Source organism: Anolis sagrei, chromosome 3 (assembly GCF_037176765.1).
Source record: "Anolis sagrei isolate rAnoSag1 chromosome 3, rAnoSag1.mat, whole genome shotgun sequence".
Classification (NCBI taxonomy): Eukaryota; Metazoa; Chordata; class Lepidosauria; order Squamata; family Dactyloidae; genus Anolis; species Anolis sagrei.
In genome coordinates this window covers 231,187,432-231,201,978 of record NC_090023.1, presented here as the reverse complement: position 1 = coordinate 231,201,978, position 14,547 = coordinate 231,187,432, and the positions used below count along the sequence as shown (strand labels likewise).

Below are 14,547 nucleotides of genomic sequence, written 5' to 3'. Positions count from 1 at the left end.
TATGCAGTTGGAATATTTGCTTTTAAAAAATGTTGCAGAAAATTCCTATAAGGAGATGAAGTTATGGACCCTTCGGGGTTTCATCGTTTTGTTTCTGGTCTCTGATCTCCTGCTTCCTTAGGGGAACCATGTGAAGCTTGCCATTCATAAGGATCTTTCTGGATGTGCTCCACGTCCTCAGTCCACGTGAAAAAGGCCTGATCAGGGACGAAGGCAAGAGCAGACTCAAAGGTGGGGTGGCATAATCCCAGAAGACACTTCCTTATTCCTCGCAGTTGAAGGCCTCTGGAGCTGGCTGCTTTCTCTAGAGCTGTTGCGACATAACACACATCTGAGTTGCCTTTGGCTTAAGGGAGGAGTAACAGCAGCAGCTGCAAAGGGAAGCCGTGCCCAGCTGCCTTTCAGCTTCTAATAGTTGAAGAATCATAGAGGTGGACGAGACCTCATGAGCTATCTAATCAAACCCCATTCTGCCATGCAGGAGCACACAATTAAAGCACTCCCGACAGACAGGCATGTAGACAGGGCTTGGGGGGGCTTGAGCCCCCCCCCCCCGAAATTCTCATGATGGTCCGCAAGAAGACCTTACTGGTACATTATTTAAACTGTTATGTTTATTCATATCATGATCTGATCACCATGCTCAATATATCCCATATGCATGGGGGTATTGGGGTAACAATACAAAAGGTTTCCTAGGGTAGACCCTCTTTCACTCAGACTCAGCTCCCCCCCGAACTAAACTCCCCCCCCCCCCTGAATCAAAAATCCTGGCTACGGGCCTGCCGACAGATGGCAATCCAGAATCCAGCTTTGGAGAAGAGGACTCTGAGGCAATGTACTCCACTGTTAAACAGCTGTTACTGCCAGGAAGTTCTTCCTAACGTTTTAGTGGCATTTCTTTTCCTGTAATTTGAATCCATTGCTCTCTAGAGCAGCAGAAAGCAAGCCTGCCCCTTCTTCAATGTGACATCACTTCAAATATTTAAACATGCTCCCTTTCGACCTCGTCTTCTCCAAGTTAAGCATACCCAGCTCCCTAAATAGAAAGGTTAGAGAAAGGAGTTGAGCTGCTCAACACGTTTGGAAAATAGGATACCAGAAGGGAAAGTACTTTTGGATTGGAGAAAATGAGATATTTATGGAGAGGGCAACAGAGACAAAGATAACTTTCCCACTCTACCCTGCAATCGCACTATAAAATTCCACTTCTAACTGCCATGACAACACCCTGTGCATTTGCAATTTAGTGAGGCCCACGAGGAATTATATGCAATTTATACAAATCCCAAGTTTTCATTGGATGTTGCAAACTCCAAGATTGCACAGTAAAACTACAACTCCAGGTGCATCTACACTGTGAAATTAATACAGTTTGACACGACTTTGTGATTCTAGATCAGGCATGGGCTGTTAGGAATTGTGGGAGTTGAAGTCCAAAACACCCGGAGGACCAAAGTTGGCCCATGCCTTGTGTAGACAATATAATGCAGTTCAATGCAGTTTCAAAGTGCATTGTGTGGCAGTAAATTATGGGGCCTCTCTTTGTGCCCCAAAGGTAGAGGGAAATAAGGCGTGTTTGGGCACGTTGGCCAAAAAGGAACAAAAAGTGTGACACCCCCCCCCTTCTTTTTTTTGCTGCTGCTAACAAAATGAAGTTCAACAGTGACAAATGCAAGATACTCCACTGAGGCCAAGGTAAACATGAGCCAACAATGTGATGCGGTGGCAAAAAAAGCCAATGGGATTTTGGCCTGCATCAATAGGCGTATATTGTCTAGAGATCCAGGGAAGTAATGCTACCCCTCTATTCTGCTTTGGTTAAACCACACCTGGAATATTGTGTCCAATTCTGGGCACCACAATTGAAGGTAGATGTTGATAAGCTGGAATGTGTCCAGATGAGGGTGACTAAAATGATCAAGGGTCGGGAGAACAAGCCCTATGAGGAGCGGCTTAAAGAGCTGGGCATGTTTAGCCTTCAGAAGAGAAGGCTGAGAGGAGACATGATAGCCATATATAAATACACGAGAGGAAGTCATAGGGAGGAGGGAGCAAGCTTGTTTTATGCTGCCCTGGAGACTAGGACGCAATGGAACAATGGCTTCAAACTACAAGGAAAGGAGATTCCATCTGAACATTAGGAAAAACTTCCTGACTGTAAAAGCTGTTCAGCAGTGGAACTCTCTGCCCCAGGGTGTGGTGGAGGCTCCTTCTTTGGAAGCTTTTAAACAGAGGCTGGATGGCCATCTGTCGGGGGTGCTTTGAATGCAATTTTCCTGCTTCATGGCAGGGGGTTGGACTGGATGGCCAATGAGGTCTCTTCCAACTCTATGATTCTAGGATTCTATGGGGCGGCCTCCATTTGCACATTTTACATGGCCCTGTGCCGTGTGCCTCCTTGGCCACTAGGTGTCGCCCGCGGCGCCTCTCCCGGCAGTGCTGCGCCATTAAGCCTCAGCGGAGCCAAGGAAGCGTCCTCTTGCTTTCTTCTGCTGGGGACAAGAATGAGAGAGAATGAGCCAGAGAGACACCTTGGTGCATCTGTTTGCTGGAGGGTAGGTTCTCCCTTCGAGGGGCTGGTGGGATCGGGGGGAAATGAACGTGTGAATCCTTGCAATCGCTTTGGGGAGAGAGGGAGGGGAGAGGGCTCACTCTGCGTCCGCACCACCAAGGCCCATCAGGCATTGAAGCGCGTTAGGAGCAGATCTGGAGGAGCCGAGTTGCAGCATCTTGATCCTAGGAAGGAGAAGAAACCTTTGTTGTCTTAGCTTCCGTGCAAATGGCTCCCGGAGTTTGGGCGTGTTCCTTTTTGGACAGAGTGCATCTACAGTGTAGGCTTAACGCAGTTTGACACCACTTGTAACTCTGCTATGGAACGCTGCGAATTTATAGGCCCCATTTACACAGAATAGGAGCAGATTAGGAGCATTAAACCGAGATTGCATGGCAGTGTATAGTCATATAATCCAGTTCAAAGCATTTAATCCGCATTCAGAAACTGGATTATATAGCAGTCGTAGTTGGGTGAGGCACCTACCAGCATTCTTGGGCAGAGAAGTCTATAAAAGGCCTTGCAAAAAGTGCAATTCCTAGGCCAAAGTGGTATCAAACTGCCTTTACTTTTGGACATACAGAGTGTGCATCTACACTGTAGAATTAACGCAGTTTGACACAACTAGGCGCTAGGATTCTTGGGCAGAGAAGTCTATAAAAGGCCTTGCAAAAAGTGCAACTCTTAGGTCAAACTGCCTTTGCTTTCGGATATAGAGTGTGCGTCTACACTGTAGAATTAGCGCAGTTTGACACCACTTGTAACTCAGTGCTATGGAACGCTGCGAAGTTATAGGCCCCATTTACACAAAATGCAGATTAGAAGCATTAAATCAAGATTATATGGCAATATGTAGTCATATAGTCCAGTTTAATCCGCATTCAGAAACTGGATTATATAGCAGTGTAGACACAGCTGTAGTTTGGTGAGGCACCAGCATTCTTGGGCAGAGAAGTCTATAAAAGGCCTTGGAAAAAGTGCAACTTCTGGGCCATAGTGGTTTCAAACTGCCTTAATTCTCCCGTGTAGATGCAGTTATGGCTTATTAAGACTCAAAATCTCATCACACTAGAGAATGAATCCACTTTAAATCTGATTTTTGCCTCCTGCAGACTTCTGGGGTTTGTAGTTTAGTGTTCAAGGCTCCTTCCTAAACTACAAACCCCATAATTCTTTTTTTATTGAAGTAGACATACATTTGCAAGTGTTTGTTGCACACAGTGCAATACTTTCTATCAATCTTCTAAAATCATTTATCTGATACTATATTTCCTTTACAGCGCTCCATGCAGTCATGCTGGACACATGGCCTTGGAGGTGTCTATGGACAATTCCAGCTGTTCGGCTTATAAATGGAGATGAGCACCACACCCAGAGTCAGACATGATTGGACTTAATGTCAGGGGAAAACCTTTCCCTTTAACCTTATGTTTCCTTTAAGGGGTCACAGTCTACTATCTAAATAATACATATAAAAATATCACACACTCTTACTTTACACCCACTTCCTCCTTGTCTACAATCTTATATAAAGGTAAAGGTTTTCCCCTGACATTAAGTTGTGTCTGACTCTGGGGGTTGGTGCTCACCTCCATTTCTAAGCCGAAGAGACGGCATTTATTTATTTATTTATTTTTATTTATTTACAGCTTTTATATTCCTCCTTTCTCACCCCACAGGGGACTCAGGGCGGATTACAGTGTACACATATGTGGCAAACATTCAATGCCAATTTTAACATACAACATATACAGACATACACAGAGGCTATTTAACTTTTTCTGGCCGCCAGGGAAGCTGTCGCTTTAACCGTCCATCTGCGATGCTGATGAAGCACTTCCGCATTCCCCGCATGCTTCCCCGCTGGAATGCTTTGCTGGAGTCTTCTTTATGGCCTCACAAATCAGTTAATTTAGCCTCCCCACACTTTAAGGTGGTACCTTATTTTCCTACTTGACAGATGCAACTGTCTTTCAGGTTGCAAAGGTCGACAACAGGCTACACACAATTGGTTGGAAACCGACTCCAACCCGGGCTGGCTTCAAACTCATGACCTTTTGGTCAGAGTGATCTTAATGCAGCTGACACTCAGCCAGCTGCGCCACAATCCCGGTGCTGTCCATAGACACCTAGGTGATGTGGCCAGCATGACTGCAAGGAGCGCCATTACCTTCTCGCCGGAGCAGTACCTATTTATCTACTTGCATTTGCATGTTTTTGAACTGCTAGGTTGGCAGAAGACAATCTTATATAGGATCCTCTATATACTTACTTAGGTGATCCCTCGTTGGACGAGTAAGATGGTCTTCCTTGATGAGTATTTTTGTGGGTTTGTAGGTGGCTGTGGAGCCCTATTCTTGACCCGCATCTTCTCCCACAGTAAAGGCATTGGTTTCCAGGTGGAAGGCAGTCCCGGTCGGGGTTGGCTTGACACGCTTTCCTCCTGGCACGTTTATCTCTTTCACCCTCCACTCGTGCCTCCTCGAATTCTGCAGCACTGCTGGTCACAGCTGACCTCCAGCTGGAGCGGTCAAGGGCCAGGGCTTCCCAGTTCTCAGTGTCTATGCCAGAGTTTTTAAGGTTGGCTTTGAGCCCACCTCTATATACACTTTTACCTTGAATAGTATATGCCAAATATTGGAAAACCCCAGAGATACCTCCTTTAGAAGAATGGGAAAAATATATTACAGATATGCTGATAATAGACAATAACTGTATTATTAATAAATAACTGTATTATTAAGAGGAGAACTATTAGATAACTTTTGTTATTTAATGGCAACCAATGATTCAACATCTTAATGTAAAACAAAACCCCAGAATTCTGCAGGAGGCAGAAACCGGATTTAAAGTGGATTCATTCTCTAGTGTGAGGAAGTAAAAAAAGCCAAGTGAGGGCGAGAGCTGGAGGGAAGAGGGTTGCTCAATCTTTTGAGCTGCTTTCCCTTTTTTTGTTTTTATTTCCAGGCAGGGAAAAAAAGTGGCAAATTCCAGCCTCAAGAGGCAAAGGTGGAGAGATAAAACTCAACTCTCTTTCCAGATAAGGCAGCTTGCCTCTGAGGCTGCATCTACACTGCAGAATTCGTGCAGTTTAATGATTGCAATCCTTTTGCAAGGCCTTTCTCTTCCTCTCTTCTCTTCTCTCCCTCCCTCCCTCTGGCTTCCATTGATGCGTCCCTGCGTTACTCGCGGTCACGTGCTCGGAGCCTGATAAGCCTCGCGCCGGCGACGTCACAGCCCCGCTCCAGCCAATCGCGGCCTCTGTTTATCTTGGGCCGCGTTTCGCCTTGAGAAGGGGGAGAAGAAGGCCTCAGTGGAGGACGCCTCAGTTGCCCTCTTGTCACTGAGGAAGGAGGAGGAGGAGGAGGAGGAGGAGGAGGAGGAGGAAGCAGAGGAAGCAGCAGCTTGGGTGTCTCTTGAGGGAGAAATAGTTTGGGAGAAGGAATGGGAAGGGAACCTTCCTTAAGCAAGAGGGGGAAATAACCTCACACTCTTTCTGAGGGGAAGGAGACGTTAGGAAGAGAGCCTGCCTTTGGAGAATGAGAGGATGAACCAGAAGGACACTTGTGTGCACCTTTTTGCTGGAGGGTGAGTGGAAAATAGCTGTGGTTGTCCTTTTCTCTCTCTGTCTCTCATGCTTTTTCCCTTTCTGTTTCAACCAGGCATGGGCAAACTTCAGCCCTCCAGGTATTTTGGACACAATATCCCAGGTGTGGTCTAACCAAAGCGGAATAATGCTACCCCTCTGTTCCGCTTTGGTTAGACCACACCTGGGATATTGTGTCCAGTTCTGGGCACCACAATTCAAAAGAGGTATTGACAAGCTGGAATGTGTACAGAGGAGAGCGACTAAAATGATAAAGGGTCTGGAGAACAAGCCCTATGAGGAGCGGCTTAAGGAGCTGGGCATGTTTAGCCTGAAGAAGAGAAGGCTGAGAGGGGATATGATAGCCATGTATAAATATGTGAGAGGAAGCCACAGGGAGGAGGGAGCAAGCTTGTTTTCTGCTTCCTTGGAGACTAGGACGCGGAACAATGGCTTCAAACTACAAGAGAGGAGATTCCATCTGAACATGAGGAAAAACTTCCTGACTGTGAGAACCGTTCAGCAGTGGAACTCTCTGCCCCGGAGTGTGGTGGAGGCTCCTTCTTCAGAAGCTTTTAAACAGAGGTTGGATGGCCATCTGTCAGGGGTGATTTGAATGCAGTATTCCTGCTTCTTGGCAGGGGGTTGGACTGGATGGCCCATGAGGTCTCTTCCAACTCTTTGATTCTATGAGTCTATGATTTTGGACTTCAACTCCCACAATTCCTACGTTCTATACCTTTTTAAAAATGGTTTTATTTTTTTTTCCCCTGCTCCCACCCTCCCCTCCTTCTACATGCAATTTCTACACCAAACTACAGAAGTTACATTTGAAATATCAGTCTCAGTCTTAATTTTTCTATTCCACATCTTAGCACATTTTCTAAATAATTCCTAACTGGTTCCCACATCCTCTTAGTAATTCAATTTTAGCTATATTATTCCATTTACAATTGGTTATTTCCACATTTAATGTATTAACTATACAGTTATACCAATTAGTCAGTGTCCATTTTGTTTTATCTTTACAAACCCTCATTAAAACAATGTGTACGCAAGTTATTAATTTGTCAACCAATTTTTCCTTTTGCGTATTCTTCACTCCTGTTATCCGTGCATGTAGTACATTTCTATTAACCACTAGCCGTCCCCTGCCAAGCGTTGCTGTGGCCCACATGGGGGTTCTGTGTGGAAGGTTTGGCCCACTTCTATTGTTGGTGGGGTTCAGAATGCTGTGATTATAGGTGAACTATAAATCCCAGCAACTACAACTCCCAAATGTCAAGATTCTGTTTTCCCCAAACTCCACCAGTGTTCACATTTGGGCATATTGAGTATTCGTGTAGAGTTTGGTACAGATCCATCATTGTTTGAGTGCACAGTGCTCTCTGGATGTAGGTGAACTACAACTCCAAAACCAAAGGACACTGCCCACCAAACCCTTCCAGTATTTTCTGTTGGTCATGGGAGTTCTGTGTGCCAAGTTTGGTTCAATTCCATTGTTGGTGGGGTTCAGAGTGCTCTTTGATTGTAGGTGAACTATAAATCCCAGCAACGACAACTCCCAAATGACAAAATCAATTTTTTTTTTGACTGAAGGACATATATTGGGTTGTTAGGTGTCTTGTGTCCAAATTTGGTGTCAATTCCCCCAGTGGTTTTTGAGTTCTGTTAATCCCACAAACGAACATTACATTTTTATTTATATAGATTACTGTTTGTAAATTTAACATTCTATTGATTTCTTCTTCAATCATTTTCCAGTATTCTTGCACTTGATCACATTCCCATATTATATGATTAAACACCCCTCTTGGTTCACAACGTTCTATACCTACATTCTATACCATTCTTCCAATTGAATTTTGCTTTTATCTCTTCATTACTTTTTTGCAATTATTAGTCTTGCTGCTGTTAATAGGTTGGAAAGTAATTCCTTCATTTCTTGTAAGGATATAATATTACACAATGATAATAATGCTATTTCTGGTGTATTCTTTCTCATGCTCTTTCTTCCCTTTAAAATCTCTAATTTGGGCCCCCTGGTGACACAGTGGGTTAAACTGCTGAGATGCTGAACTTGCTGACCGAAAGGTCGGTGGTTTGAATCTGGGGAGCAGGGGGAGCTCCCTCTGTTCATGCCAGCTTCTGCCAACCTAGCAGTTTGAAAACATACAAATGTGAGTAGATCAATAGGTACTGCTTCAGTGGGAAGGTAACGGCACTCCATGCAATCACGCCAGCCACATGACTTTGGAAGTATCTATGGGAAGTGCTGGCTCTTTGGCTTAGAAATGGGAGATGAGCACCACCCCCCAGAGTCGGACATGACTAGACTTAACGTCAAGGGGAAACCTTTACCGTTTTAATTTACCCTCTATTTTATTTATTGTTACTAGTTATATTTTTATTCTGCCTTTCCCCTGACATAGGAACTAACAGTGAATGTGATACATGATACAAATTAAGCATGTAAATATCAATGTGTGTGTATAAAAAACCAATTAAATCTTTCTGTCATTAAATGTTAAAATACAATTGCAATTAAGAGTTAAGAACTAGATAACCTTTCTCCCAAATTCCCACTGAGTACATTTTCTTGTCTGTCTGTCGCTGTGCATAATAATAATAATAATAATAATAATGGCATCTCTGTGTGCGTATGCAATAACATCATTGTCATTATCTCTCAAGATTCAAGATGAACTAAAACATAAGATGCATCTACACTGTACAATGACTGCAGTTTGATACCAAGTTACTTGCCATGGCACAGTGGTATGGCTTCAGCACTCTTTGGCAGAGGCGGCTGTAAAACTCCAATTTCCACAATTCTATAGAATTGAGCCATGACTATAAAGTGGTTTCAAAATCGTATTAATTCTAAAGTGTAGATGCATTCTGGGTTCTTATAGGGTACCACATTATCTGAAGCAAGTGGTTCACCAAACTACAATTCCCGGGATTCTGCAGCATTGAGCCCTGACAATTAAAGTCTTGTCGAACTGCATTAATTCTATAGTGTAGATGCACCCGTAGTTAAAATACCTCAAATACTGAAATAAAGACACAAAATCATTTAAAAAGCATACATTAAGTGAGATAGAGTTGACAATACATTAATATAATAGTTTGAAATTGACTGATATGTCTGCCAGAAGATATAGATCTTTAATTGTGTTTCAAATTCTGACACAAACACATACAAGGTGTCCCAAAAATGTTTTTATATGTAATATTTTATTATTTACAGTTTTTATATTCGTAAAACAACATTAAGGAAATATTTTATGCATATAAAAAAAACTTGCTGTATAGCTACACACAGAACCCAGCAACTCTATAAATTCTGCAGATAGTTGATTCCTTCTCAGGGGTTTTGCATACTGGAAACATATAGCGTACAGGCCGAGTATCATTTAGCTGAAATGCTTGGGAGCAGAAGTGTTTTGGATTTTTTTTTTCTTTTAATGAGATATCTTGGAAATGGAACCCAGGTCTAAACACAACTTTCATGTAACATACGTGTTATACACATAACTTGAAGGTAATTTAATACAACATATTTTAATGATTTTGTGTATGAAACAAAGTTTGTGTATATTGTACTGTCAGAAAGCAAAGGTGTCACTATCTTAGCAACTCGTGTGGATAATTTCAGATTTTGGATTTCAACATTCCAGAAAAGGGATACTCAACATGTACTCTAAACCGGCATTTTCCAAATTGTACTGTGGAACTCTAGTGTTCCACAAAAGCATAGGCATTCTGCAAAAAATCTTAGAAAGCAAATTTTAAAAGGATTTAAAATTTAAATCACAAAAGGCCAATTATTTCATTTATACTACATTTATTGCTATCGGGAATGTAGTTATTTGGCTTCATATTTCAACATTTTATTTGCCATGGGATTTTTATTTATAAAACATCCAAAGTAACATTTATGCCATAAGTGGACATTATTATTATTATTATTATTATTATTATTATTTACTGTACTTATACCCCGCCCTTCTCACCCTGCATGGGGGACTCATGGCAGCTTACAAACTATGGCTATAATTCAATTCCAGATTCAGATAATAACAATATCAGTAGAATACAATATCATAAAACTGTAAAAAAACACATTTCAAATGATTAAAACATATTAAAACTTTTCAAATATATCAAACTTACATTGCATTGAAGCATGATTACAGGTCTTAGAGTCCAGTGGCTTAAATGACCAAAAAACCTGATAAATAACAGCTCAACACCCTCAAAACATTGTCACACACCACCCATCCCCACCTAAACTTAGTCCAATCCACCCCACACCCAATTGTCCTCAAGGAATGCCCAAGGGGCTGATGAAAGATAAAGCTTCCAGCAAGTACAGTCTATTTAGCCCAGACCAGTCCATTTGGTCCAGGGGTGCAGGCAAGGGGGTGGCTTGCTAATAAAAGTTCAAACACTGAGTGATGGTAAGATTATATAGGAAAGTAAGAATTGTATTTGAATTAGTGTAAAATGTTCCAGAACATATATTTTGATTACACAAATCAGGGATAGAGTTAGGGTTCCACAGAAGATAAATGTCTCCTGAAGGTTCCATGGCTGAAAAAGTTTGGCAGCGGCTGCTCTAAACAGGGTGCACAGGGGTCCCAAAATGTTTTCACCCTGACAGTAGCTTTGGTGATTCTTTAGAGGCTCAGTAAATTCATTAATGTTGAAGAATAAATGTTATAATAATGATTTAATTCTATTAATTCTAACTTGTAATTTTATGAAAGCAGTTCAGGGTCACACCCCCATGCAGCAATAAATTGTACTTTGTCAAAGCAGAGTTGTAAACTACCATAAAGTTTCACTTGTGATTTCACAACATTTCACTAATCTTGAAATATTTGCTCCTGTTAAGGCTGGTTACGTTTTGGGGAAATGTATCCATTGTGTGGGGAAATGGCTAAAATAAATATATTTTAAAAATCAAGGATCCCAAAGTGTTATGAGTGTATACATTTGTTTTGTGGGTGTGTGTGTGTGTGTGTGGGGGGGGGGGTACCCTACATTTGTATATGAGAGTCAGTGTTGTGTGTTTACACAGGCATTCCCCGAATTACAGACATATGACTTACAAATGTCTCGTATTTAAGAATGGAGGTGAGACAACAGGAAGTGAGAGAATCTCCCTTTCGTAAACTTTCTCACCAATCCTTGTTTTCACAACAAGCCATTTTTTTCAAAATCCAATTATCACAGGGACAGAAGTGTAGATGAAATCTTCTGAACAGGGACACAGATAGCAAATCAAACTCCATAAGGGGTGTTGCCCTATCCCTTTACTATCTATATTTCACTGAAGTTACACTTTAAAAATGTACCTGTTGCAACTTACAAACACATTCAACTGAAGAACAAGCCTACAGAACCTATCTTGTTTGTAATTTGGGATCCTTCCACACAGCCCTATGTCCCAGAATATCAAGGAAGAAAATCCCACATTATTTGAGTGTGGACTCAGATAATCCAGTTCAAAGCAGATATTGTGGGATTTTCTGCCTTGATATTCTGGGATATAGGGCAGTGTGGAAGGGCCCTTGGTGACTACTTGAATAGATAAATAACATTGATTCTCTGCATACTAAGTGCTATTTACACTATCACTTGAATTTTATGTGCAAGAGATTATAAAATGCATCAAGGGTTTGTTAATAGACCCAGACTGGTGTCATGGATTAAATGTTAGGCTATGGTTGAGTGTTGTAGACCAGGGTTCAAATTGCCAGATTGCTAGAGGAAATCACTGGGACACTGCTATATAATCAGAGCCATAGCCCCGGGCGGGGGGTCTAAAAGTTCAACCCTACCCTGAAATGTGTCAGGATAAAAAAGATACCTGGTTTACTCATAACTTGGTTAACCAGTTAAAATTCTTGAGTAAATCGGGTTGCGGGGGGCGGGGGGGGGGAATTAGAACCCTTAACTCCGCCCTCTGGCTGCGGCCCTGCATATAATCCAAATTATCAAATCAGATAATCCACATCTGCTTTGAACTGGATTATATGAATCTCCACTGCCATATAATCCAGTTCAAAGCACATAATCTGGGTTTTATATGGCAGTGTAGTCCTGTACATGTTTACTCAGGTGTAAGTCCTCTTGAATTCAGTGTATGTGAGGGGGGTACAAGTTTGCAGCCTAAGTAATTTACTTAACCTTTTGCCTAGAGATAATTTGCCTAGAAAATAGGGTTTTACGTAGATATAGACAGGTTTTTTTTTATTCTCTCCATATTTAAATTTACTGAACAACAGCTCAAAGGTTTTTTTTCTTATTAAAATAGGGTTTTGCAAGGCCCTGAAAGTTTTTAAAGATGTAATTTTCTGTTGTGCCACCATAAGGGTGACTATACTCAAAATAAAATTGGCATTAGCATTCACTGGTTCCTTCCAAATTGAAAAGATTAAAATGCTCTTTATTCCAAGCTCTCTTCATAGCAGTAAAAAAAAGATATAGTCATGAAGCGTATACAAAACAATTTCTTTCCCAGAAATATTCCAATAGATTTTGATCAGAATATTTTGGCATGACTTTCAGTAGAGTTACTGTAATTTGAAAATCAACTTGAAGCTTTTTTTTTTTTTTTTTTAGGAAAATGCAAGTTAATTTTTCAGTTGTTTTCACTTGATGAAGAATGTGCATATATTTCCTGCTGGAATGCATTGGGATTTTTCTTAGATTGAAATCCTTTTTTAGTACATTATGAGACTCCTATTCTCACAAGTTTTCATTGGATATTTCATTTTACGGTCCCTTCGTAGATACATTCCTATTTATAAATTATTGGGCCCTTTACCATTTTGTAACAATCACTTTGCTTTTTGTTGTTGTGCTTTAGGCAACCAGACAGAGTAACTATTTCTTTCAAATCCTCCCTTCAAATACTGTTTTTGTCCAAGTTGTCTATATCTCTTACATTAGTAGATTTTTCTTTGTGGATGAAATAGAATGTGTGCTTAATGCGCAGGGTGTGGGGGTGGTCCTACAATCAGGGGCATGTGACTTGACTCTGAGCTAGTAATTTTCCTTTGTCTCTCTCTTGTGGAAGTGCCCTGAGCTAGAATTTTTGTTGTCGGCTCCAAGGTCCCTTGAAAATGGCCAAAGTTCATGTTATACAGAAGATACCTCAATAGGCCTTGGGTAGCTTGGTTTTAGACTAATAGCTGAAAGCTTGCCCCAAATTCCTCACTCTTCAAAGCTGGATGATATTCAGGAAGAACAGAGTGAAAGTAATTTGGGGTCATCAATCCTAACTATTTTTGTTACTCAGCTGCTAAGGAATGCCCTTTGGCTTCTTTCCTCTTACAGCTTGCCAGTCTTGTTCTATCTATTTCTGCCTCCTCAGTTATGGGTGCATATTATTATTTACATTGAAGCTTTCTTGTTTAATATGTATTGAAAATCTTGTCATTTTTTGAATATTAGAAAGTGCAAAATTCTGAAGGTTTCTGCCCTGTTACAGAATTGATTGTGTTTAATTTAATAGAAACCACATATCAAAATGTGAGAACAGTTATAACAATTGATTCTAATTTTAAAAGATCAGCAACACAAAGAATGCAGTAACTCAACCATTTGGATAATTCCAGATAAAATTCAATACTGGTTAATAAAACTATTATAAATATGATTCACAGTTTGTGAGTTGAACTCTCCCAGCAGAACAAAGGGAGGCTTAGAGGATGATATTGCAGGCAACAGTAACATCAACAATAGTGGGGTGGTTGAGGAGGGGGGATAAAATATACTGGAAACATCAACTGGCTAGTGAGGATAGCCAGGGAACAGTCCGGTAAAACAATAGTAAGGATGACATTTAGAGAGACTTAATGAATTATTTTCTCACTCTTGTTACTTCATAAGAGAGCAGGCAGATATCCTTGCCTGAACTAGATTTTCAGAAAAGAGACAGAGAAATTGAATCAAGTATAGTAAGACCCTGATTTCATGGAGGATATCTTCCTAACCAGCCTGCAGTTACCAGAAACCACGGATATGACCAAAACTATTCAGTAACTGACTTTTTATCTCCGCATACCATGGAGTCTCTCTGGAGGACCTTGACATTCTTAGAAAAGTATATTGTCTAGGAGTTTGCTAGGTCCCCAAACACAACGCTGCGATAACTTTCGGGTAAATGTATCATAAAAATCAATCTTGAGGACCTAGCATATTTCTAGAGAGACAATTCTCTGGTGTAGTTAAGTGAAAACATGGATATAAGTTCCATAGTTACAGAGATCCTATTGTAGTTTTACAAGCAATGAGGCCTTACTCGCATATAGACAATAAACAAATCATTTGGCCTACGTGGTGTTTATCCTAGGGTTTGCAAAGATGTAAACTGAAGTTGCTGACTTCC

The 14,547-nt window shown here is 41.1% G+C and overlaps 1 protein-coding gene across 2 annotated transcripts in view; it reads left to right on the top strand.

Moving 5' to 3' along the window:
• The first annotated feature begins 2,414 nt into the window (after positions 1-2,414).
• The window catches only part of SLC25A36 (solute carrier family 25 member 36), a 48,230-nt gene continuing 36,097 nt past the window's right edge, over positions 2,415-14,547 (top strand). The window contains exon 1 of one of the 2 annotated variants that reach the window (XM_060767906.2): positions 2,415-2,558. In XM_060767906.2, the coding sequence (XP_060623889.2) occupies positions 2,518-2,558 (41 nt within the window). In that variant the 5' untranslated portion in view covers positions 2,415-2,517. Of the gene's footprint in view, positions 2,559-5,934; positions 6,143-14,547 lie in introns of those variants that run through there. The other variant, XM_060767907.2, reaches the window with a different exon arrangement.